Source organism: Populus euphratica, unplaced genomic scaffold (genome assembly GCF_000495115.2).
Source record: "Populus euphratica unplaced genomic scaffold, PopEup_1.0 scaffold1084.1, whole genome shotgun sequence".
NCBI lineage: Eukaryota > Viridiplantae > Streptophyta > Magnoliopsida > Malpighiales > Salicaceae > Populus > Populus euphratica.
In genome coordinates this window covers 590-26223 of record NW_011500941.1, presented here as the reverse complement: position 1 = coordinate 26223, position 25634 = coordinate 590, and the positions used below count along the sequence as shown (strand labels likewise).

General features: G+C 32.9%; 2 protein-coding genes across 2 annotated transcripts; one reads left to right on the top strand and one right to left on the bottom strand.

The window, feature by feature from the left end:
• Window positions 1–6675: 6675 nt before the first annotated feature.
• On the top strand, window positions 6676–10939 carry LOC105116865 (translation initiation factor eIF-2B subunit delta-like). The gene is made up of 7 exons (XM_011014361.1): window positions 6676–7325; window positions 7517–7651; window positions 7983–8335; window positions 9114–9858; window positions 9963–10059; window positions 10143–10197; window positions 10517–10939. Exons 1-7 carry the CDS (start codon window positions 6863–6865, stop codon window positions 10577–10579), a joined length of 1911 nt encoding a protein of 636 aa, XP_011012663.1. The 5' UTR covers window positions 6676–6862; the 3' UTR covers window positions 10580–10939.
• A 3145-nt stretch (window positions 10940–14084) lies between these two features.
• LOC105116864 (probable transmembrane ascorbate ferrireductase 2) lies at window positions 14085–16668 on the bottom strand. Its single transcript, XM_011014360.1, has 4 exons — window positions 16209–16668; window positions 16017–16065; window positions 14814–15013; window positions 14085–14714 (listed from the first exon to the last, which is right to left on the bottom strand). Exons 1-4 carry the CDS (start codon window positions 16353–16355, stop codon window positions 14409–14411), a joined length of 702 nt encoding a protein of 233 aa, XP_011012662.1. The 5' UTR covers window positions 16356–16668; the 3' UTR covers window positions 14085–14408.
• Window positions 16669–25634: the final 8966 nt, after the last annotated feature.

The following is a 25634-nucleotide window of genomic DNA, read 5'->3' as shown; positions in this document are numbered from 1 at the left end:
CTCATTTAACATGTATTCTTAAACCTTAATTTTCACACACACACACACTTTAACATATGATTGTGGGTTGCACATTGGATTATTACATTATTTATGTTCTTTTGTTAAAGGTAACAACTAAGGAAAAGGGATTGTATATAATTAAAAAAAATAAAAAAAGAAAAAAAGAAAAGAAAATGATAATAATAAAAATGTAGATAAGTTTGGTTTCGTAGCCTCCCTAACCTAAGCAATTAAGCCCAAAGGGGTGTTTTAACACCTAATACCCTAAAGTCAACTAACTTGGGAGCTATTGGCCCAACGCTTGTTACATGGGTTGAGGAGAAAAGCTTAAGGAAATCAAACATTGCACTATCTACATATCAGTATCTGCGAACCGAGTTACTAAGCTCGTAGGGGTGTCTTAACACCTAATGCCCTAAGACCAACTGGTTTGGGAGTCATTAGTCGAAAGCTCGTTACATGGGTTAAAGATGCATGGTGTTTTTAAATTATATGTATATATATTTAAAACAATAGGAAGAAAAAAAAAGACAAAAATAATAATCCCAACCCAAGAAAGTTAACCTTAAACATTAGAACAAAAAAAATTGTTTTCTTTCAAGAAAAGCCCCATAATTACGTGTTGATACATTGAGCACAAAAGAAAGGTTTATGAATATCTTGTTAAGAGGTATTGAGCAGGTATATAAATTTAAAGAGAGTTTGTTTATCTGGATAGATTAATGGAAGTTAAATGATGAATACTTTGCTTTGTGGAATTTGCAAATTGTTTTTCTATTTTAACGCTTTGATTACTAGGGACTAGTAATAAGCTGGTTGAGGGGGTGATTAGTACTTAAAAGTGCATTTTTATCATGGTTTTCTATCATCATCTTGCACTTGAAGTATCAATAACTCTCTAACTAAAGCATGTTTTATAATAATATATCTAATAATATAAGATACCTTTAATTTGTGGTAAATGTTCATTTTAAATGCAGGCCTATCACATAAATGAAAGGATTGATTGATGACTTTAAGAATTTAAATTGCAAGGGCAAAGAGATGACCAAAATTAGAAAAGAGATGTTGGTCCAATCCAAACCGGAACACTGTTCGGTAATTGGGTCATATCTGGAGCTATAGATCTCAGATTTAGGTCTACTTTATATGGATGGAAAGGTAAGACATAGGCCTACAACTTTCATATGGAGCCCAAGATCTAAAAAGGTCAGTTTCAAGTCCAACTTATTGCAACAACAAAGACGCCTAAAGCTGTCCTCCAGCCCGAGCACTGTTTATCTGGAGTTCTAGAAGTCCAAATGAGCTGAATATTTTACACAAGAAAGCTAAGACAATTTCCTACAACTTTCATGTTTTCAAGTGGCTCCAATTTTGACGTTATCAATGATGGTTTGGGTAGACAAGAGAAGATAAGGATTGTCACCAAGTCAAGAGTTGGCCACCCATTCATCAATTAGTCATCAAATCAATAGTTTCCAATTTTGGCCTATAAAAGGAGGCATTTGCCATGCATTTAAGCATCTTGGTTTCCAGATCAAGATCATGCTCTTTGATTAGTACTTAAAAGTGCATTTTTATCATGGTTTTATATCATCATTTTGCACTTGAAGTATCAATAACTCCTTAACTAAAATATGTTTTATAATAATGTATCTAATAATATAATATACCTATAATTTATGGTAAATGTCTATTTTTAATGCAGGCCTATCACATAAATGAAAGGATTGATTGATGACTTGAAGAACTTAAATTGCAAGGATAAAGAGATGGTCAAACTTAGAGAAGAGATGTCGGTGCAATCCAAACCGGAACACTGTTCGGTAATTGGATCATATCTGGAGCTACAGATCTCAGATTTAGGTCCAATTTATATGGATGGAAAGGTAAGACATAGGCCTACAACTTTGATATGGAGCCCAAGATCTAAAAAGGCCATTATGAAGTCCAAATTGTAGCAACAACAAAGAAGCCCGAATCTGTCTTCCAGCCCGAGCACTGTTCGGTATTTTGGCCATATCTGGAGTTCTAGAAGTCCAAATGAGCTGAATTGTTTACACAAGAAAGCTGAGACAATTGCCTACAACTTTCATGTTTGAAACTGGCTCCAAATTGTCTACAACTTTCATGTTTGCACCTGGCTCCAGTTTTGACGTTATCAATGACGTTTTGGGCAGACAAGAGAAGATAAGGATTGTCACCAAGTCAAAAGTTGGTCACCCACTTATCAATTAGTCATCAAACTTGGGAGCTATTGGCCCAACGCTTGTTACATGGGTTGAGGAGAAAAGCTTAAGGAAATCAAACATTGCACTATATATGACACGACTAAAGATTGATGTCTTCTCCCACAGATCAAGATCATGCTCTTCCTTTCTCTCTTTGTATTTTTTGTAATGTTTATGCTTTGCTTTTATTAATATTAAGTTTATGCCTTTAAAAAAAAAAATGATGATAATAAAAATATAGATAAGTTTGATTTCGTAGCCTCCCTAACCTAAGCAATTAAGTCCGAAGGGGTGTTTTAACACCTAATACCCTAAAGTCAACTGACTTGGGAGCTATTGGCCCAACGCTTGTTACATGGGTTGAGGAGAAAAGCTTAAGGGAATCAAACATTGCACTATCTACATATCCGTATCTGCGACCCGAGTTACTAAGCTCGTAGGGGTGTCTTAACACCTAATGCCCTAAGACCAACTGGTCTGGGAGTCATTAGCTGAAAGCTCGTTACATGGGTTAAAGATGCATGATGTTTTTAAATTATATGTATATAGATTTAAAAAAAAAAGAAAAAAGAAAAAAGAAAAAAAAAGAGACAAAAATAATAATCCCAGCCCAAGGAAGTTAACCTTAAACATTAGAACAAAAATTTTGTTTTCTTCTAAGAAAAGCCCCATAATTATGTGTTGATACATTGAGCACAAAAGAAAGGTTTATTAATATCTTGTTAAGAGGTATTGAGCAGATATATAAATTTAATGAGAGTTTGTTTATCTGGATAGACTAATGGAAGTTAAATGATGAATACCTTGCTTTGTGAAATTTGCAAATTGTTTTAACGCTTTGATTACTAGGGACTAGTAATAAGCTGGTTGAGGGGTGAGATTGATGTCTTCTCCCAAGTGCAGGAGTGTCGCTTTTCCTTTCTCTCTTTGTATTTTTTGTATTGCTTATACTTTGCTTTCATTAATATCAAGTTTATGCCTGTCATTTCCTTTCCTTTACTTAGTTAACTTTTATCTTATTTATGTTCTTATTTAGTTTATCTATTTTTCTTTCTTTCATTATGTCTAGCTAAGTTAATTATGTCAAGGTGAAAAGGTTACACTAATGGTGTAATAATAAGTATAGTGTAAACTTAATATGGACTTTAATGTTTGATACTAACATGTTTTATATTTGTTATCTTGTTCACTCTTTAATACTTTGCTTGTTAAATTACTAATCTTGATTTATGTTGTATAACACTTGGTACAACAAATGCTTGGCACTTTCATAGCCCATACTATATGGTATAACCGACACCTGAGCTATGAAAGGAACTTGATTTGTTGTTAACATAAGTTATAATCATGAATGCTTGACGAAATTTACAAGTATTAACATTAATTGAATAAGATGACTAATGTAATCATGTTAACAATTTATAATTTGATTGGAAGCTCCTTTGTGTGTGGTTTCCAATTGAATAATAAGAGTTTATACTATACTTGTTTGACATACCATTAGTGGAACCTCCAACCTTGACATTTGTTATTATCATTGTTTAATCGTTAAACCTTGACATTTGTTATTATTAATACCATTAGTGGAACCTTTAACCTTGACATTTGTTATTATTATTGTTTAATCCTTACATTAATTTTCCATCTCCAAGTTCTCATCATCTTCTTCTTCTTCTCTTTTTTTTTTTATTATTATAGTTATTATTGTTATTGTTATTGTTGTTATTGTCATTGTTGTTATATTGTTATTACTATTATTATTATTATTGTTATTATTATTGTTGTTGTTGTACTATTGTCGTTTATAATTTATACAATTAACCTTCCTGTGGTTATTTTTGTTTTTAATTTGTACAATTAACCTCCCTGTGGTTCGACCCCGGTCTTGCCGGGTTATTTATTACTTCGACACTCCTGCACTTGGGAGAAGATATCAATCTTTTAGTCGTGTCAATTTGGTACATGAGTACCATATGTCGAGTCAAGCAGGTTTCTTCACCTAGATATATGCAATACAAGTAACATGCCCAACAAATTCAAAATCTCATATACAATCGAATCTTTTTATAATTAATATTTGTTAGACATTGAGTTTTATGTATTGATCTTTTAATTTAATATTAACGTTTTAGTAATACTAGGTTGGTTTCATGTTACGGGAGGTTCGAGAGGTTACATCTTATCTTCGTAATATTAGTGAAGAAAGTGAAGTCACACCATTGTGTTTTTATGGTTAAATATTTGATACACTAGACTTTGAAGAGAGGTTAACTTTTGATGATGTCATGGAATAGGACGAAGTCATTTAGGCAAGTGCAGAAGCTGGATCCAGTCATGCTATTGATGAACTCAGATTATCCCGTAGGCGGTATAGACATAGATAGATAGTTAAGTTATGTTTATATATTTTAGGATTGCTTGAATATTATATTATTAAATTATTTTTTATACATTTTGCATGTATACATGATCTTTTTTTTTTTTTGCATTTCTAGGGTTACTTGTAATTATGAAATGTAAGAATTTGTTGAGTTTCATTATAATTTGTTGACCCCTATTATGGTTTTTTACTGTTTTAGCTTTTTTTTTTTTTAAGTGAAACAAGATTCTAGATATAATTCCAATACAAGAAAACAAAAAACTCCTAAAATTTTGTTAAAATTTTAAAATTTTTGACTTTTTAAAATCATAAAATAAAATAAATTTCAAATTAATAAAAACTATGCTTTTATGAACTCTTTCAAGCTCAAAACACATTTATTTTTGAAAAATGGACAGTAGCCAAAATGTTTTGATTGTTTTGAGAAACAATCAAACTATTTTGGTTATTACTTGTCCATTTTTTGAAATGTCTAGTCATTTCTCAAAATAATATGCGGTTTGAAATATCTAGATTGATAAAAATATACATTTGATTCAATGACTCGTTTCTTAATAGTGACAAAATTATAATTGATGTCATGGTTCACAGCGGCGACATCTAGTCAAATGTCATGGTTTAGAAATGTGACATGTCAATATTGTCTCGTTTCTGAACTGCAACCTTTTTAAACTGTGTTATTTTATCAAAAAATATTCATCATATGTTAATTTGCTATTTATTTATGTTTTGTGTGCAATTTGCCTATTTTACCCCTTCAATTTAATATAAATTGTACCTGCATTTTAATACCGTCGACAACTCCTTTCTCTTTCCATTCAAAACTATCATGCAAATCATTAAAATTCATAGAAGAATCAGAATCTTTTTCTGCAAGTTCATTACCATCACCCAAAACACTAGGATATGTTCTCTCAAACTCTTTGATTAATGGATGTTTGTTTTAGCTTTTATAATTGGGTATAATTTAATTGTTTACAAAACTCAACCATAAAAATTGATTTTTTTTAAAGGTGTTTTTTATGATTTTATATCCAAAACTCATCCTCCATCTCTAAAACAAACACAATTATTTGAGAGTATAAGTGTATGGTACACAACAATTTTAAAGGGTGTTCGAGGATATTATATGGTTAAGTGTGATAATTATTTTTTAATATACAACTCATTTAATGTATAAAAAGCTATCATCAGAATCAAGTTTTATACGTTTTTTTTTGTTCTTCTATGGGTAAAAGGAAAAAAAAACACATCCCACCACACCGTTGATCAAGTTCTTGTTGAAGATCCCAAGGCGGTGCACGTCCTCTCGTTGCATACTCTTTGCTGTACTTTCTTATAACATCTTGAACTGCTCTTTAGTTCCCAGAAGGTGAAGACCATCTTTCATGAGCTTACAGTTGTCAAGGGTAGGATTGTCTTTGAATAGTAGGACTGTGAGTCTCACGCGTTGATAACAAAAGTGTTATTGTAATTATTTTTAAAAATATTTTTTATTTAAAAATATATTAAAATAATATTTTTATTTAAAAAATTATTTTTAATATTAACATATAAAAATAATTTAAAACTAACAAATAAATAATAATTTAAAAAAAATAAAAAAAATATTTTTAAAATATATAAACAAACATAACTATAAGATAAATGACCCATTTCATTATTAAAGTTTGATTTTATGAAGCGCAGAAGATATCGTATGAAGGGAGAATTCATATCTGTATTCTACATAGTTTATGTATTTATTTTTATTTTATTTTATATTTTGAATTGAAAGTAAAGTATAGAAATCCAACTATAAAAACTCGATGTAATTTTCTATTATTATTATTGTATATAATGAAATTAAACTAATTATAACATAAATATAAGTTATTTTTTAAATATATAAATATTGGATATGGTAGCAAAAAGAATGTTTCGATCAACCATTATCCTCAATCAACACGTGTAGGGTATGGTGGAAGAACCCATGCCTTTGAAAATTCTTATTACTTATAAAATATATTAAAAAAGAAAAAATCAAAGGAAAAGATAATAATAATAATAATAAAAAATAACAACAACAACAACAACAAAGAAACAACGGCGTTTTGATTGAACGGTTTTCAGTGTCGCTACTCCTTCAATATCAGTGTAGCAAAATCCCCAAATTCTCCTCCTCCCTCGCTCTCTCTCTCTGCGACCTCAAAATCCAAATTCCCAATCCTAATGAATCCCTAATTTCCCTATCTCTCTCTGCAACAGTATGGACTCTCGGCGAGCTCCAAGAACAGCAAGCGACCCGAAAGTCCGTAAAGTCGGGTTTTTTACTGCTCCACCCGACCACTCTCTATCCGGTCCACCCGACCACCCAATCTTCTCTTTCCCAACTTCTCATCCTCCTGTTGTCGACAACTCCTCTCCTTCCGCCGGCAACTCTCTCTCTCCCGTCATGATCCCTCCTCCCCGCCACTCCTCCGCCACCCTCTCCCCTCTCCGCCGTGACTCCGCAGAACTCTTCCCCCCTTCTGCTTCCCCCACCTCCCCCGCCTCGTTCTCCGATGATGTGGCGGCGGCGGTGATGGGGAGGGGTGCTGTTGCTGCTTCGAGTAGCTTGCCGGGAGGGTTAGGGTTTGATATTGCGGCGGTTAAATCAGCCGCGAGTAGTGTTCCGGCAAGTGGACTGACTACCGTCTCAGTTGTCAACAATCTGCCTATGGGCATTTCTGGTATTGCCTTCTTCATTTAATTAACTTATTGAATTATTATTTTCTTATTTAAATATGATTATTCAAATTAAATCAATTTAGCGTGGTCATTTTGTGATGCATGATTTGTGAAGTAATGCTTAAATTTTTTATTTTTAGTTAAGGTGACTCAAGGCCGTAAGGAAATGACTAAAAATTATATATGGTTGCAGAAAAGGGTGGTGGGGTAGCAGTGGAAATGCAAAATGATCAATCTACACGTTCCAAGTCATTGAAAGAGAAAACTACTAAAGCAGAGAGGCGTGCACTTCAAGAAGCTCAAAGAGCTGCGAAAGCTGCTGCCAAAGGTGAATATAGCTCTATTATTTTCTTTTGACATGTCAATTTTTTTTTCCGGTGCTATCAGTTTGTTCTATCGATATTGCCTGGAATTAGCTATGTTTAATTACTATTTCATGTGCTCAGATGTCTTAATTTTTTGTTTTGCTTATGAGCAAATGGAATTTTGTCTCTCATCCTTTTTTGTTTGGTTTTTATGTTGTCAAATTTCTCATGGAATAAATGAAGGGATGCCCTGTTGAAGGTCGTCAGTTTTCTTTTGTCTAGCACAGCTGTTTTTAGGCTTTGTTATAATAACCCAGTCTTTAATTACGGTTTCTATCATGGGTGGGTTATTAGCTGAAGGTGGTAAGACACCTGCTGCTGCTTCTGTGAATACGAAGTCAGCTAAATCTGTGAAGCCACCTCCTTCACAGAAGAATGATAGTGCTACAGTTGCAGCTTCAGAGAAGAAGGGAGGTGATAGGCCACCAGAAAAGGATCGAAAGAAGGAAGTCCCACAACCACGCATGCAATATGATGACAAGAGTCGGGTGGAAAAGGCAAAGAGGCGTGCTGTGGTGAAGCAAACTGAAGCTAGGAATAGAGTTGAGTTGTTCAGGCATTTGCCTCAATATGAACGTGGAACACAGCTCCCTGAACTTGAGTCTAAGTTCTTTGAGCTTGATCCAATGCACCCAGCTGTCTATAAGGTATTCATTTGAAGTTGTTAGTTTGCACCTTCTGTGGACATATCTTCTGGTTATTATACATTGAATGAATTTAACAATCTTAGATAACTATATGAACCGGAATAATCTTTTTGATATAGCTCAAGTCTACATAATGTTGTGTACCTCTATCCATGATCTAGTCTGCCTTTGATTCTATGTAGAAGTTAGTTGATGATTGCTACTTTTAGCTGGATGGTCATGTAGATGGCAGTTACTGATGAACCTTTAGCAGGGATATTTCTGTAATCTTGCAGTAATAAGGCTTGGTGGAAATTTTGGTTATCAGTAGTTTTATTGTTATTTGATTTTAGAATTATTAATCAGGAGGTATCTTTCTTAATTAGTTAGGAGTACTCTTTACTTTTCCTTGTGGTATTTAGTTTTTCCTCCTAGATTAGGATATCTCTTGAGTCTATACATTCCAACATTGTACTACCTTCTAAATATAGTTTTTTTGGGAATAATTTTTTTCCTAGTGTGAATTTCTTAGTAGTGCAAGTCCATTAAAGCTGTCACATTTTTTCTTACTTGAGTCCTGTAAAAGGAATCAGTGAGGCTATCAAGGTTAAAATGTGTTTCCAGCAGAATCCTATCATCATTCCTGCCCCATTTCTACCTTTTAAGCACCCAATTTCAAACCCTTATTGTAAATCCCTAAACCTCTTAAACACTACCCAGCTTTATTGATTGCAGTATGTAAGTGATTGAGTGTTCTGGTGTTGATGTCCAATTGTTGAACTTTTCTTCTTGTTGACAGGTTGGATTGCAGTATTTGTCAGGAGAGATATGTGGTGGCAATGCTCGTTGCATTGCAATGCTTCAAGCATTCCAAGAAGCCATTAAAGACTACTCAACACCACCTGAAAAAACTCTTACTCGAGACTTGACAACAAAAATAGGTAGTTACGTTTCTTTCCTTATTGAGTGCCGCCCGCTTTCAATCAGCATGGGGAATGCAATCAGGTTTCTGAAGAATCGAATTGCGAAGTTACCTTTGTCTTTGTCTGAATCGGAAGCAAAAACAAATCTTCATTCGGACATTGATAGATTCATAAACGAGAAGATCATAATTGCAGACAAGGTGATAGTCAAGCATGCTGTTACAAAGATCAGTGATGGCGATGTTCTACTTGTATATGGCTCATCTTCTGCAGTTGAAATGGTACTATTGCATGCTCATGAGCTTGGCAAACAGTTCCGTGTTGTGGTAGTGGATTCTCGTCCAAAGCTTGAAGGGCAACTATTACTTCGTAGATTGGTTGGAACGGGAATCAACTGTACATACACTCATATAAATGCCATTTCTTATATTATGCATGAAGTTACTCGAGTTTTTCTTGGTGCTTCTTCCGTGCTGTCCAACGGAACAGTTTACTCAAGAGTTGGGACTGCTTGTGTTGCTATGGTTGCTCATTCATTCCATGTACCAGTTTTAGTTTGTTGCGAAGCATATAAATTTCATGAAAGGGTACAGCTTGATTCAATATGTTCTAATGAACTGGGTATGCATTTCTAGCTATAGGATTTGGAGGTGCCTCTTGCGATTAATGACTGGCTTGTAATTTCTTTATGCTTAATATCTCCAATACCTGTCCATTTCTTGCAGGTGATCCAGACGTGATTTCAAAGGTTCATGGGAGAGAGGACATCAACTTCCTTGATGGATCGGACAATAGTGCAATTCTCCAGCTTCTGAATTTGATGTAAAGTTCTTTTGATGCTAACAATGGTCTGTGAAAGATTTTGATTTTTCTGAACCTGACCATGGATCTTACATGTTGGACAGTTATGATGCAACACCTTCAGATTATGTTTCAATGATAATCACGGATTATGGCATGGTAGGTTGTCTGATTTTGAACTAATTTTTATGCTATCATGAAAGTTCTTGGTGGTTTCACTTGGTTGTATTCAGAGCATTAGTCCAATTGCAATTGATGCATGCGCATTTACACCTTGATTAATATCTGCTTGAAACCTTCCAACTTCCAAGCTAGGTGATCTATCTGGTGGGCACTGGACCTTGGACTGATGGGAATGAGAGGAAATGGGAGGAAGCACATACTTTTTCAATCATTACTTTATTTATTAACTGTAGTAAATATTGTTTTCATCTGTTATTATAAGCTGCCATTGACTCGTATCGTGTTGTGCTTTCAGGTTCCACCCACAAGTGTGCCTGTCATAGTACGAGAATATCGAAGAGAACACTTGTGGATATAGATGGCATGCAGATGGATCATCAAGCTTCTCCAAAAATTTTGCCCATGCTAATATCCTTCTTATGGGAGCAATAAGACTAGCAAAACTTCTAATAAAGTGATTTCTTTTCCTCTCTGGTCACAGTTGTGGAATAATGCTGAGATTTTGACATGTTTGTTTCTCATTTCCTGACTGTGTAGAGTGCCATTTTTGCCTCTCCGGGCAGATTTAGCAAGGCATACTCGTATGTTGTGAACTTGTGACAGAGATGCATACCTCTCGGGGATTTCAGACAATTAATTTTCAGCAGATAACAATTTTGTTGGCAAAAGCTTACACCTCGATTTGTTTTAGAAAATTTTGTTCATCTCTTTATTTATATTTTTCCTGGTGGTTTTAGCATGTGATACAAGCAGCTGGTGCAGCTTGAACTCACATTTACATCACATGAAGGAGCGTTGGTATGAATTAGCTGGAAAATCTATAATTTTCAAGAACTACTTGAAAGCATCTTCCTCATTGTTGTCTTTCTGCAATTTAAATGTTTTCAGCCCTTTGTAATGCTTGCAGACATGATTGGGAAACACGTGCTGCTTGGAAAAGCGATGTGGTCAGCCCTATAAGTGGAGGAGGATATTGTAAAAGGATTTTTAAGAGTTTAGTAGATGTTTTTTAAAATATTTTTTATTTGAAAAAAAATAAGAAAAAAGTATTAATTTAAAATAATGAAAAATGAAAATTTTTATTTTTTTAAAAATATTTTTAAAACTCAATAACAAACATTTTCAAAATCTATTATAATTTCTACTGATAAAACGATTTTAGTATACCTGTAAATTGATTAATCCAACTGTTTATCTTTTTCCCTTATGATTTGTGACAATTTGATTCTATTCTCGTCATCATCGTAAGAAAACTTTTTATGTTCAATGTTTTCTAATTAGTACTTAAAAATGTATTTTTATCAAGGTTTTATATCATTATTTTATACTTGAAGTATCAATAACTCCTTAATTAAAACATGTTTTATAATAATATATCTAACAATATAAGATACCTTTAATTTATGGTAAATATTTATTTTAAATACAGGTCTACCACATAAATGAAAGGATTGATTGATGAATTTAAGAACTGAAATTGAAAGGATAAAGAGATCGCTAAATTTAGAAAAGAGATGTCGGTGCAATCCAAACAGAAACATTGTTCGGTAATTCGATCATATCTGGAGCTTTAGATCTCAGATTTAGATCTACTTTATATGGATGGAAAGGTAAGACATAGGCCTACAACTTTCATATGGAGCTCAAGATCTAAAAAGGTCATTTTCAAGTCCAAATTATAGCAACAAACAAAGAAGCTCGAATCTGTCTTCCAGCCCGAGCACTGTTCAGTATTTGGTAGGGGTGATCATTTTCAGTTCGGTTCGGTTTTTATAAAAAAAAAGTAACCAAACCGAAAAAAAAAATTTTTGAAAAAAAACCCGAAACCGAACCGAAACCGGGTCAAACCGACCGGTTTCGGTTCGGTTCGGTTTGGTTTTTTTAGGGGAAAAACCGGTTCAAATCGGTTTGGCTTGATTTTTCCGGTTTGGCTCGTTTTTTCTCGGTTTTGGCTCGATTTTGTCTCGGTTTTTCCGGTTTGGCTCGGTTTTGGCTCGGTTTTTTTTCGGTTTCGGTTTCGGTTCGGTTTTTTGGTTTTTTGGTTATAAAACCGAAACCGAACCGAACCGGCTGGTTTTTTCAAAATTTTAATCTGTTTAATCAGTTTTTTTTTTCGGTTATTTTTTTTCCGGTTTAATCGGTTTTTCGGTTTTTTTGCTCACCCCTAGTATTTGGCCCATATCTGGAGTTCTAGAAGTCCAAATGAGCTGAAGTTTTTACACAAGAAAGCTGAGACAATTTCCTACAACTTTCATGTTTTCGAGTGGCTCTAATTTTGACGTTAGCAATGACGTTTTGGGCAGACAAGAGAAGATAAGGATTGTCACCAAGTCAAGAGTTGATCACCCACTCATCTATTAGTCATCAAATCAATAGTTTTCAATTTTGGCCTATAAAAGGAGGCATTTGCCATGCATTTAGGCATCTTGGTTTCCAGATCAAGATCATGCTCTTGCTTTCTCTCTTTGTATTTTTTGTAATGTTTATGTTTTGCTTTCATTAATATCAAGTTTATGCCTTTCATTTTCTTTCATTTACTTAGTTAACTTTTATTTTATTTATGTTCTTATTTTATTTATTTATTTTTCTTTCTTTTATTATGTCTAACTAAGTTTATTATGTCAAGGTGAAAAAGTTACACTAATGGTGTAAGAATAAGTATAGGGTAAACTCAATATGGACTTTAATGTTTGATACTAACATATTTTGTATTTATTATCTTGTTCACTCTTTAATACTTTGCTTGTTAAATTATTAATCTTGATTTATCTTGTATAACACTTAGTACAACAAATGCTTGGCACTTTCATAGTCCATACTATATGGTATAACCGACACCTGAGCTATGAAAGAAACTTGATTTGTTGTTAATATAAGTTATACTCATGAATGCTTGAGGAAATTTACAAGTATTAGCATTAATTAAATAAGATGACTAATGTAATCATGTTAACAATCTATAATCTGATTGAAACCTCATTTGTGTGTAATTTTCAATTGACTAATAAAAGTTTATACTATACTTATTTGACATATCATTAGTGGATCATCTAACCTTGACATTTATTGTTATTGTTGTTAAATCTTTACGTTAATATTTCATCTCAAAGTTCTCATCTTCTTCTTCTTCTCTTTCTTTTTCTTTATTATTATTATTATTATTATTATTATTATTATTATTATTATTATTATTACTATTGTTGTTGTATTATTGTCGTTTATAATTTATACAATTAACCTCCTTATGGTTCGACCCCGGTCTTGCCAGGTTATTTATTACTTCGACACTCCTGCACTTAGAAGAAAACATTAATCTTTTAGTCATGTCATTTTCTCAATTCAACACTGCATTCGTGTCATTTCCAAAGTTTCATTCATCTGTTTGATACTTGGTGGAATTCGGAAAATCTTTAATCCAGTTCAATTTTGGTCAAGAAACCTCGAGCCAAAGCAGATGTTTTGCCATTAAACTAGAATATATGTCCTTGCTCAAGAACGTGGACAAGTTCATTCACCACAAGGACAAAGGTATGTGTACCTAGTCTTGAGAGAAGGTGCAACCGATCAACTACATATTAATCAAGAAGCTCCACCTTCCTCTGGTGCTGGGATTTATTGGTTTTAGGGTTTCACTATGTTTGATGTGGAGCTCGATATTCAGAAAGAAAGTGGTAGAGCAGAGAGGTTCAGCCAAGGGAAATCCCATGGAGAGAGGATTCCAGAGAACTCGTCTTACTCAACCTCGAGCTGGACCAGCAAACCCAGCGGCGGCCCGACACAGGAGACTAGGACAGAGAAGTTAGCGATTGGGGTCTCTCCTCTCCCTTACCACGGACTGAGATGACTTCGATTCAACACAATAATTCACTCTGTCAAGTTCCAAAGTATATTATTCAGCATGTACATGGAAAATACATGGCAAGGGGAAAAGGAAGCAAATAAAAAATCCCTTTAAACACAAGGGAACGAAATAGTTGTGGTCACAAAAACCACTCTGCTCTAAAAAACCAAGTTAGGAATTTTTCTCAATGCTATGCATGCAAGCAAATAGAACAGCAAGTGAAATTTTTCATGGTACATTGATCTTGTAAAAATAAATATTAGCCTGTGATTCACATGCGATAAGAATACAATTCTTAATCAAACATAAGAATCAAACATCAGTTATGGAAATATACATATCGTGCCTACTCTGTTGCGTTTCTGGGGATGTCACCTTTGCTATTCAGAGAAGTAATTGTTGCAAGAACAACTAAACCACCCAGAACAATCATCAAGATACCCAATGAGTTCACCAGCAAAGCTTCAGTGGAGTAGTGCGATATTACTTTGTTGGTTTGGAGGAATGTGGCTTTTTCTAAGATACCAGTAGTAGCAGTGGCAACAGCAAGGGCATAAATATAAACCCCAAAGAACACATGCCATGGGAGCAAGGTGGCCCTGCTATTCCTTGTGCCTCCTGGATACCAAAAGGTTACAAACCCAGCAGCCCACTGGAATGAAGAAAAGATTATGAGTAGTTGACGAGCTTCATGAAACATAGTGCATATGGGTAATCATCAAAGAAAATGAAAAGGTAAATTGAAAAAGACCTGGATGCCAAAGAGGAGAAGGCAAGCTAGTCCCAACCAAGAGTGCAGGCTGTAAAAATTGTCGATGCCCTTGTCATTATGGAATTTCAAAGCAGCCCATAAGCCAATCAAGCTTAAACAAAAAGCGAGGAATTGCAGTGTCAGATGAACTAATTTTTTGAAGCTTTTTGTTCCTGAAACCGTTTTGTAGGCTAGCATGGCTGCATGAGTCAAATAACAAACATTTGAAACACAAAATCAAAAAACACCAACACAGCACCAGTGATGAATTGGTTCAAATTCATAGATAACTAAACATGACAAGCTCATAACATGCCACTAACAACATTTGAACCCTAATGGCTCAAACATCACAAGTAACAACTCTCTTTCTGGTGTTTCCAGAGCCCACTACAAAAGTCCAACATTCCATCCATTCTTTCTCATTGTAATTTGTTCATATCCAATCATGCTTATAATTCAACATGAAGCATGTTTGCACCTTAGTTCTAAGGAAATAAAAAACCACATCCCAACTATTTTCCTGAGACTGCCTCCACAGCAAAACATGATTCCCCAGAGAAGTTCATATTTCATGTTACCATATAGAAACAGAAACTATAAGAAAAATAACATTTCTTTGGATTATTAACAGAATATGATTAAACCAAAAGAGGCCATAGTTTTCTCTCCCTTTTTGAGGATGAAACATACCCATTCATCTGATAATTATTGACACATTTCAACTTTAATAAACAAAATATCACCAATTCTGGATCTATTAAGCCACACACTCATCAGAAAACAAAAGATCCACGCATGTGTATAGAATCAGTGTAAAGGTAGTTGAATACATGTCTCTTTCGAAACACCATGGAAAACATTTGCACAGAGCTAAAGGATGGTCTTATAATAGCAATGGAGCAAACAATCACTAATATGATTATTGCATATCATGCCTTGTACGTTTTACACCACCAGTTAAACCTCGAAACATTTAATTGTAGAACTTCTAATATCAACGCCTTGTAATATTCCCAACAAATCAGCTTATTTGTTAGATTCATAATTAAAAGAACACATCAAAAGAGCTCTCTTGTCAATTTCCAGAATTGAAAAGCACATTGGGCATCCATTTTAATCTACATTATTTTAATTAATCATCTCATCTCAACATATACACACACAATACTAAAGCCAAAAGAGTACAAAAGGTATACTTGCCTTCACCATTCAAGAGTACAAGCCCAATCACCATCAAAACAGGATGTACCTTCAAAAGGGGCACAAAAACCACACTTAGTCCACCGGTAATCCATACCCAGATAAGAAAAAAAGGGCCCAGGTTTTAAGAGTACAGTATCAAAGATTTTGATCATTCTCAAAATGAAAATTAGAGAGAGTTGGAATTCTTACATTAAAGATGAGATCTTTGTTATCAGAGACAAGAGCCAATCCTCCTCTATAATGAACAGTCCACGTCAACACCAGAGCAGAGACTATCACCCCCATTAACCTCACCAACACCATCAAGGCTGGGAATTTAATCACTGGAACTGCCATTTTCTTTATTTCTTTTCTGTAACAAAACTGCGAAGATAGGGAGAGAAATGCAGTCCAAAAAACGGGTTGGGTTTATTAAAGGGTTTTCGAGTTTGGTAAACTCGGAACGGGGTTTTGGATTTTGGATCTATGCCTTCCTTTCTTCAATTGATTGCTTGTATTTTTGTTCAGCCTCCAGAGACAAAGAATCTATCCATTAGTAGAATTGTCTAAGAGAAAATTCCTCCTTCATGCTAGGTTTTCAACTGACTACCACATCAGCACCGTGCGGGGTTTTACCTTTATTACTATACTATATTTTAAAAGATATAGGAAAAATACTGTGCATATATTGTTCATACAGATCATTGTATTATGAATCACTGAAATAGAGTCTTTGCCTTGTATACAGTACTTTAGTGCCATAGAAAGCGTTTTTTTTATTGTTTTTTAGTTGAAAAGTACTACTAGATCTGTCGATACTGGTGGATTCATTGTATAACCGAACTCAACGGCGTCGTGTTTTTTTTATTAATATAAAAGCTACTGGATTATGCTTGACAGCCAGACCCATATTTTTGAATTTGATTTTAACACGAGACCCAACGGTCGCCGGATCAAGAAGAAAATGAAGAAATTTTAAGCTTGATATAAGCATTGTTTTTTTTTTTTTATGATTTAAAAAACTGTTGGGTCACACTTGATTGTTATACTGCTAAATATTTTTTGAGATTGACTTTCTTTTCAGATTTAATAGCTATCAGATTAAGAAAAAATATAAAGAGATTTTAAGCTTAAGATAATAGAAATTTTGCTTTTTTTTTTAATAAAATCAGTAAAATACTTGGATTCTCTAAAGGAAAAAATAATAATAGTGATAGGATTCGATAATTATGAAAATGAAAAAATAAACAAGTTATATCAAGACTTCATTAAAGTCAAATAATAAAAAATTTTATCCCATTAATTTTTAGTTATTTTATATATCAAACTTAAAATTATTAAGTTTACTTTATATCAAAATCCAAAAATATTGAATTTAAAATTATTGGCCAAACTAGCTTTGAAACCCTCCGGCTTTTAAAAAAAATTTGGATTTAGCTACCTAGTCAGACTTAATATTTTTTTGTATATCAAATTCATTGTTATTCAATTTAAAATTATTATTAGATCTAAAACCTTTAAACCTAACTTGATCATCAAACACAATACCATTTTAAATTTAATTTAACTGCCATACTCACTCTCGAAACCTAATAGTCAGCCACTAATTATTTCCTTTTAACAACTCATTAATTAATTGTTTAATTAACTAATCATTATTATTATCGACAACTAATCCATTATTTTTTTTAAAAAAAGAAAAACTAAATCCATGGTCATTGTATTTATTGCGTAGCTGGACTCAATATTATTGAGTCTAACTCTAGCACTAGACAAAAGGCTACTGAGTTGAGGCATCATAATCAAGAATGTTTGCCAAAGTCCATGCGAGATAGCAGCGGGCACACCTCCTCTCAGTCTACAAGGGTATCCTCACACAAAATCAACACCTTCTCTAAAACGGATCATAAAGAGTGTTGAAGAAAAATGGACTAGATGTTGTCAACAAATTCTGTAAGGCTGAAAGAACGGTCTCCACTGCTCCAAGATGAAATCTAAGTTTCTTATAGTTGGGATAGCAATATCAAGCTCATCCTTTCAAGATGGTGTTACTCGGGATGATGATTTGTTTTCCTTCTTTTCTGGTCTTGCTTTGTTCAAAACTGATTTGTTTAGCATTGTGTTTTATATTGCTGTTTCTTTGCTCGGTGAGGTCAAGATGTTTACTATTTTGCTTGGTGATTTCATATGCTATCATGTTAGGTTTGGAATCTATTATTCTTTTTCTGTTAACATGCTGTCATATTAGTAATTTACTGTCACTGTTTCTAATGGTTTTATTATTTAATGCATGTTGTTCTTCCAACACCCTTTTTTTGGGTCTTCAATTACTCTTCTTTGTGGCTATTATTTTTGTTCATTTTTATTTCCTTACATTCTATTGTTTTAGTTCTTTGTAGACTTTTTTGCGTTGATATATAGAATGCATTACTCTTCGACTTGATTTTGTTTGTTATTCAATTTTTTCCTTTAAAAATTTTAAAGTATACATTTTGATTTTAAATTTATAGGTTTTCAGCTTCTTTTTTTGTTCTTAAGTTCCAATTACTATATCCCTCATCCCTGTTCAGTTCTTTTTAAAGATATAATATTCACATGTATGAACTCTTAAAGTGGTTCGCATTAAAGATGTAACATTCATGAACTTTTAAAGTGGTTCACTTGTAACTACCCATGATGTAATAAATATGTGGAACATATAACCATTAAAGCTTGATAGAAGTTTGACTATAAATAATGTTATTTGGTCTCATACTCACTTTCTTAATTCCCTTAAGTTTTACACCATTTATATAGAGTGAGTAGAGTTTGGAAGTGTCAAATATATATAAAAGAGAGTAGCAAATACATAAGAAACATCAATGGCTGGAGGTATTGTTTTCTTGTTATTAAAACTTATGATTCTATTATAAACATATTTATTCTGCATTATAGAATTGTTAATTCAGTTTTACACTTGGTATTAGAACTAGATTTTATCTCTGCCTTGATTTATAAAGTTGCTCTATTTATCTTTGTTTATAAATATATTTATTCTACATTATAGAATTGTTAATTCAGTTTTACATTTGGTATTAGAACTAGAATTTATCTCTGCCTTGGTTTATAAAGTTACTCTATTTATCTTTCTTTATAGCCTGAAGACAAAAAAAAAAAATAATAATAACATGCAACTTTGATTTTTAACAAAGAGTGACATTTAGTTCCCACTTTATAAATAGTTGGGAATTGTGTTAATAATTATTATAATATATTGTTGTGATTGTAATTTTTATTTGATTTAATTATATGCAATTTAAATTATTATTATGCAAATTTAATTATTATGCTTGTATTTAGTTTATATGAATTGATTATTTCTGCTCTATATTAATACATGTAATTTTTATGAGTATATATATATATATATATATAGTTAAAAGCATGAAATTAAATGTTATGCATAATATTATAGTTTTGATTATGCAATATTTATGCTTATATTATGATAATATTTTATGCATAATAATAACATGTTAATATTAGTTAAAATTATGTAATTTATAATATTAAGTTAGTCTTATGCGATTTAATGTCTAATGATCCATATAATTTTAAATTAATTAGAGAATAGCCACAACATCTTTAATTGATTAAAATTATATATTGTGAATTATTAAGATCACATAAAGAATATTAGACATTAATTGTAATTAATTATACTTAATATAATAAATTTTATCCCAAAGGAATTTTTATTATATTTACATTATTAATTAGGATAAAATATCAAGTTATTCATAACTTACCGACATAAATTATGAATTAAGTAAATAACTTGATAGTTTTATCATAAAAGTTTAATCAAAGATAAAAATATATATCAAATTATAATCATGATATATCCTTTAGAATTATGAGTTAAGTAAATAATTTGATTATAAAGAATAATTGAATCTACTTGAATTAAGAATTTAACCCATAGGCATTTTTATATCATTAGATTTGATATTTAAGCATGATTTACATTGATAAAGCATGAATATTTATTCTCTTAGTTTTAACTTAAGCATGTAATCTATAATTGTATGCAGTTTTACAACCTGCAGATATCTTTGATGTTCGTTATGATATCCCTGAACTTAAGGGAGATAACTATAAGATCTGGAAGGAAAGAGTTCTTCTTCATTTAGGGTAGATGGACATATACTATGCTATTAGAAAAGATGAATCACCAGCACTTACTGATACCAGCACTATAGCGGACATCATGCTTCATGAGTGATGGGAGCAATCTAATCACCTCAGCATGATGTTCATTAAAACTAGAATTTCTGCTGGCATTCGTGGTTCTGTCGATCAACATGAAAAGGTCTAAGATTTACTGAAAGCTATTGATGAACAATTTATCACTATAGATAAGGCGCTAGCAAGCACCTTAATCATGAAGTTCTTATCCCTAAGGCTCACTAGTGTGAGAGGTGTGCGTGAGCACATCATGCAAATGAGGGACCTTGTGGCTCAATTGAAGAAACTCGAGGTTGAAATGTCAGAGTCTTTTTTGGTGCACTATGTCTTGAACACCTTTCCACATCAATATAGACCCTTCAAAATCTCATGCAACACACATAAGAAAAATTGGTCAATTAATAAACTCATGACCATGTGTGTTTAAGAAGAAAGGAGACTAGTGATGGAACAGGGTGAAAGTATAATATTGATAATACATGGGAAGGGAAAATCCCAAACCAATCAGAAAGGAAAAGGTAAAATACCTCCCCAAGGTGGTATCAAGAAAGATTCCAAGTGTTTCTTCTGTAAAAAGAAGGGACACATGAAGAAAGAATGCGCTAAATTTTAAAAATGGCTTGAGAACAAAGGTAATCCAACTTCATTTGTTTGTTATGAATCTAACATGGTTAATGTCAATATTAACATATGGTGGATTGATTCTGGATCAACAATCCACATTTCAAATTCTATGCAGGGTTTGCAAAACCTAAGGAAGCTAGTGGGAAGTGAGCAAAGCATCTTATCAGGAAACAAGAAGGGCTCACATGTGGAAGATCAATGACACGACCAAAAGATTGTTGTCTTCTCCCAAGTGCAGGAGTGTCAAAGTAATAAATGACCCGGCAAGACCGGGGTCGAACCACAGAGAGGTTAATTGTACAAATTATAAACGACAATAGTAACAACAACAACAACAACAATAATAATAGTAATAACAATAATAGCAATAATTACAATAACAGTAGTACTAGTACTAGTACTAGTAGTAATAATAATAATAATAATAATAGAAAAAGAAGAAAAAGAAGAAGTTGATGAGAACTTTGAGATGGAAAGATTAACGTAAGGATTAAACAATGATAATAACAAATGTCAAGGTTAGAGGTTCCACTAATGGTATGTCAAACAAGTATAGTATAAACTCCTATTATTCAATTGGAAACCACACACAAAGGAGGTTCCAATCAGATTATAGATTGTTAACATGATTACATTAGTTATCTTATTCGATTAATGCTAGTACTTGTAAATGTCGTCAAACATTAATGATTATAACTTATGTTAACAACAAGTCAAGTTCCTTTCATAGCTCAGGTGTCGGTTATACCATACAATATGAACTATGAAAGTGCCAAGCATTTGTTGTACCAAGTGTTATACAACATAAATCAAGATTAGTCATTTAACAAGAAAAGTATTAAAGAGTTAACAAGATAACAAATATAAAACATGTTAGAATCAAACATTAAAGTCCATATTAAGTTTACAGTATACTTATTCTTACACCATTAGTGTAACCTTTTCACCTTGACATAATAAACTTAATTGTCTCAGCTTTCTTGTAAAACAAATGCAGCTCATTTCGACTTCTAGAACTCCAAATATACACAAAATACTTGTAAAACAGTGCTCGGGCTAGAGGACAGATTTGGGCTTCTTTGTTGTTGCTACAATTTGGACTTGAAAATGGCCTTTTTAGATCTTGGGCTCCATATGAAAGTTGTAGGCCTATGTCTTACCTTTCCATCTGTATAAAGTAGACCTAAATCTGAGATCTATAGCTCCAGATATCACCCAATTACCGAACAGTGTTCCGGTTTGGATTGCACCGACATCTCTTTTCTAATTTTGGTCATCTTTTTGCCCTTGCAATTTAAGTTCTTAAAGTCATCAATCAATGACCTGAATTTTTTACACAAGAAAGCTGAGACAATTGCCTACAACTTTCATGTTTTCAAGTGGCTCCAATTTTGATGTTATCAATGATGTTTTGGGTAGACAAGAGAAGATAAGGATTGTCACCAAGTCAAGAGTTAGCCACCCACTCATCAATTAGTCATCAAATCAATAGTTCCTAATTTTGGCCTATAAAAGGAGGCATTTGCCATGCATTTAGACATCTTGGTCTCCAGATCAAGATCATGCTCTTCCTTTCTCTCTTTGTATTTTTTGTAATGTTTATGCTTTGTTTTCATTAATATCAAGTTTATGCCTTTCATTTCCTTTCACTTATTTAGTTAACTTTAATCTTATTCATGTTCTTATTTTATTTATTTATTTTTCTTTCTTTCATTATGTGTAGCTAAGTTTATTATGTCAAGGTGAAAAGGTTACACTAATAGTGTAAGAATAAGTATAATGTAAACTTAATATGGACATTAATCATGAATGCTTGACGAGATTTACAAGTATTAGCATTAATCGAATAAGATGACTAATGTAATCATGTTAACAATCTATAATCTGATTGGAACCTCCTTTATGTGTGGTTTCCAATTGAATCATAAGAGTTTATAGTATACTTGTTTGACATACCATTAGTGGAACCTCTAACCTTGACATTTGTTATTATCATTGTTTAATCCTTACATTAATATTTCATCTCAAAGTTCTCATCTTCTTCCTTTCTTCTCCTTCTTTTTCTTTATTATTATTATTATTACTATTATTATTAGTATTACTACAATTATTATTATTATTATTATTATTATTATTATTATAGTTATTGTTGCTACTATTATTGTTGTTGTTATTATTGCTATTATTGTTGTTTATAATTTATACAATTAACCTCCCTGTGGTTCGACCCCGGTCTTGCCGAGTTATTTATTACTTCGACACTCCTGCACTTGGCAGAAGACATCAATCTTTTCGTCGTGTCAATAAGATACCTTTAATTTGTGATAAATGTTCATTTTAAATATAGGCCTATCACATAAATGAAAGGATTGATTGATGAATTTAAGAACTGAAATTGAAAGGATAAAGAGATGGCCAAACTTAGAAAAGAGATGTCGGTGCAATCCAAATCGGAACACTGTTCGGTAATTGGGTCATATCTGGAGCTATAAATCTCAGATTTAGGTCTACTTTATATGGATGGAAAGGTAAGACATAGGCCTAGAACTTTCATATAGAGCCCAAGATTCCAACTCTATTTTTTTCATTTCTAAATCTATTATATAGGCAAGATAAGTCATGCATCCATTTCTTAATAGTTTCCTAGTTGTCATGACCAAAATTATACTTTTTGGTATGACATTTCTCTCTCCTCTAAACTTTACCCTCTTACCACCCTCATTTTAAAGAGTTACCATTCTAGTAAAGCAATCTATTTGGGCTCTATATGTTCTAGCCAATCCATTCCCAAGATCATCTCAAAATCATATAAGTTTAGTGGTAACAAATCTATCATTATTTTGACATCTTTTATTTTTACTCGATAACCCTTGTAAACATACTCAGTAAGTACAGTTTGCCCTAGAGGTGTACTAATTACTACCTCTTTTTTTCATTCTTATAGGTTGCACTTTCAATTTATCTTTCCATTTTCTAGCTACAAAGGAATGGGTAGCACCACGATCAACTAGTGTATATACATGCTAAGCTTCTAATAGTAAAATACATGCAACAACATCAATGGCAACTCGCATATCCTCCTAGGTCATACAAAAAACTCTCCCCTAAGCTCCCCCTCCCTATACTTGAGGTTGGCCTCGAATAGCACCAGTCTTAAATTGAGCAAGTCTACCTAGCCTGTCTATAATCACGGGTTGCTGCTGACTTTGTATTGAAAAATCATGTCTTTGAGTCTGCCCTATAGTCCTCTAAGGACACTCCCTCTTACAATGCCCAAGCTTTCCTCAATGATAACATGCAGCATCTAAATAGGGATAATCCCTCCATCTGTGCTCCTATTTGAATATATAACATTTGTAATATGTAGCCGAGCAATCTCTAAGATGTCTATGCTCACATCTCACACATAGGGGATAAGTAATTGTCCTGGAGCCCTCTATAACTCCTTCTAGAAAACTAGTTTGTGGGAGTGACCACCCTTCGGTGAGCTCTGCATAGGTCTAGCCGATGTACCTCTTGATCCAAGATTTCCTCTCTTTTTTATTAACTAACCAAATTGTCCTTTCATCCTCAACTCTTGTCAGAATCCATCTTAGAGTTTCTCAATCCAATGTTGCTTAGTAGGCAAATAAATGGAAGCAAGTATAGAGAGGTCCTAAAAACACCTCTCATATTTCAATATTGTCATATCTCTATATATACGAGCCAATAACTCATATTCCTTGATCTTTTGATGATGGCGGGAATAATATTGGTTCTCAAACTCTGTCTTGAAATCCCTTCATAAGCATCTTAGCAGCCCATCTCTCTTAAACAATATCCCACAATGTCTAGGCTTTGTTCCATAATAGTTAAGTAGCACAATCCACTTATAGCTCTACTGGTATTGCTATCTGATCCATAGACATCTCTATCTTCCATAACCATTGCCTAGATATTTTAGCATCCTTCTCTCCCATAAAATTATAACCATATTTTATTCAATATATTTTAAGGCCCCTTGATTGGTACTTAAGAGTGGATTTTTATCAAGGTTTTATATCATCATTTTCCACTTGAAGTATCAATAACTCCTTAACGAAAGCATGTTTTATAATAACAAGTCTGATACCATAAGGTACCTTTAATTTAAGCCAATCACTTAAATAAAAGGATTGATTGATAAGTTGAAGTATTGAAGTTAAAAGGACAAAGAGAGGGCCAAACTTAGAAAAAAGATGTCGGTACAATCCAAACTGGAACATTGTTCGGTAATTGGATCATATCTGGAGTTGTAGATCTCATATTTAGGTCTACTTTATATGGAAGGAAAGTTAAAACATAGGCCTAAAATTTTCATAGGAAGTCAAGACTTAATTCTACTATTTGGAAGTCCAAATCTTAGCAACAACATAGAAGACCGAATCTATTATGCAGCCTAGACACTGTTCAATATTCAGCCCATATCATGAGTTCTAAAAGTCCAAATGAACTTAATTTTTTTGCCTAGAAAGTTGAGACAATTTCTTAGAACTTTCATGTGGAAGTCTAGTTGAAATTCTAATGTTATCAATGATGTTTTATTCAGCCAAGAAGATAAGAATTATCATCAAGTCAAGAGTGGCTACTCACTTATCAATTAGTCATCAAATCAATAGTTCTCAATTTTGGCCTATAAAAGGAGGTATTTTTCATCTATTTAGGCATCTTGGTTTCGAGATCAAGATCATGCTCTTGCTTTCTCTCTTTGTATTTTTGTAATGCTTAATTTTTGCTTTCATTAATATCTTGTTTATACCTTTCATT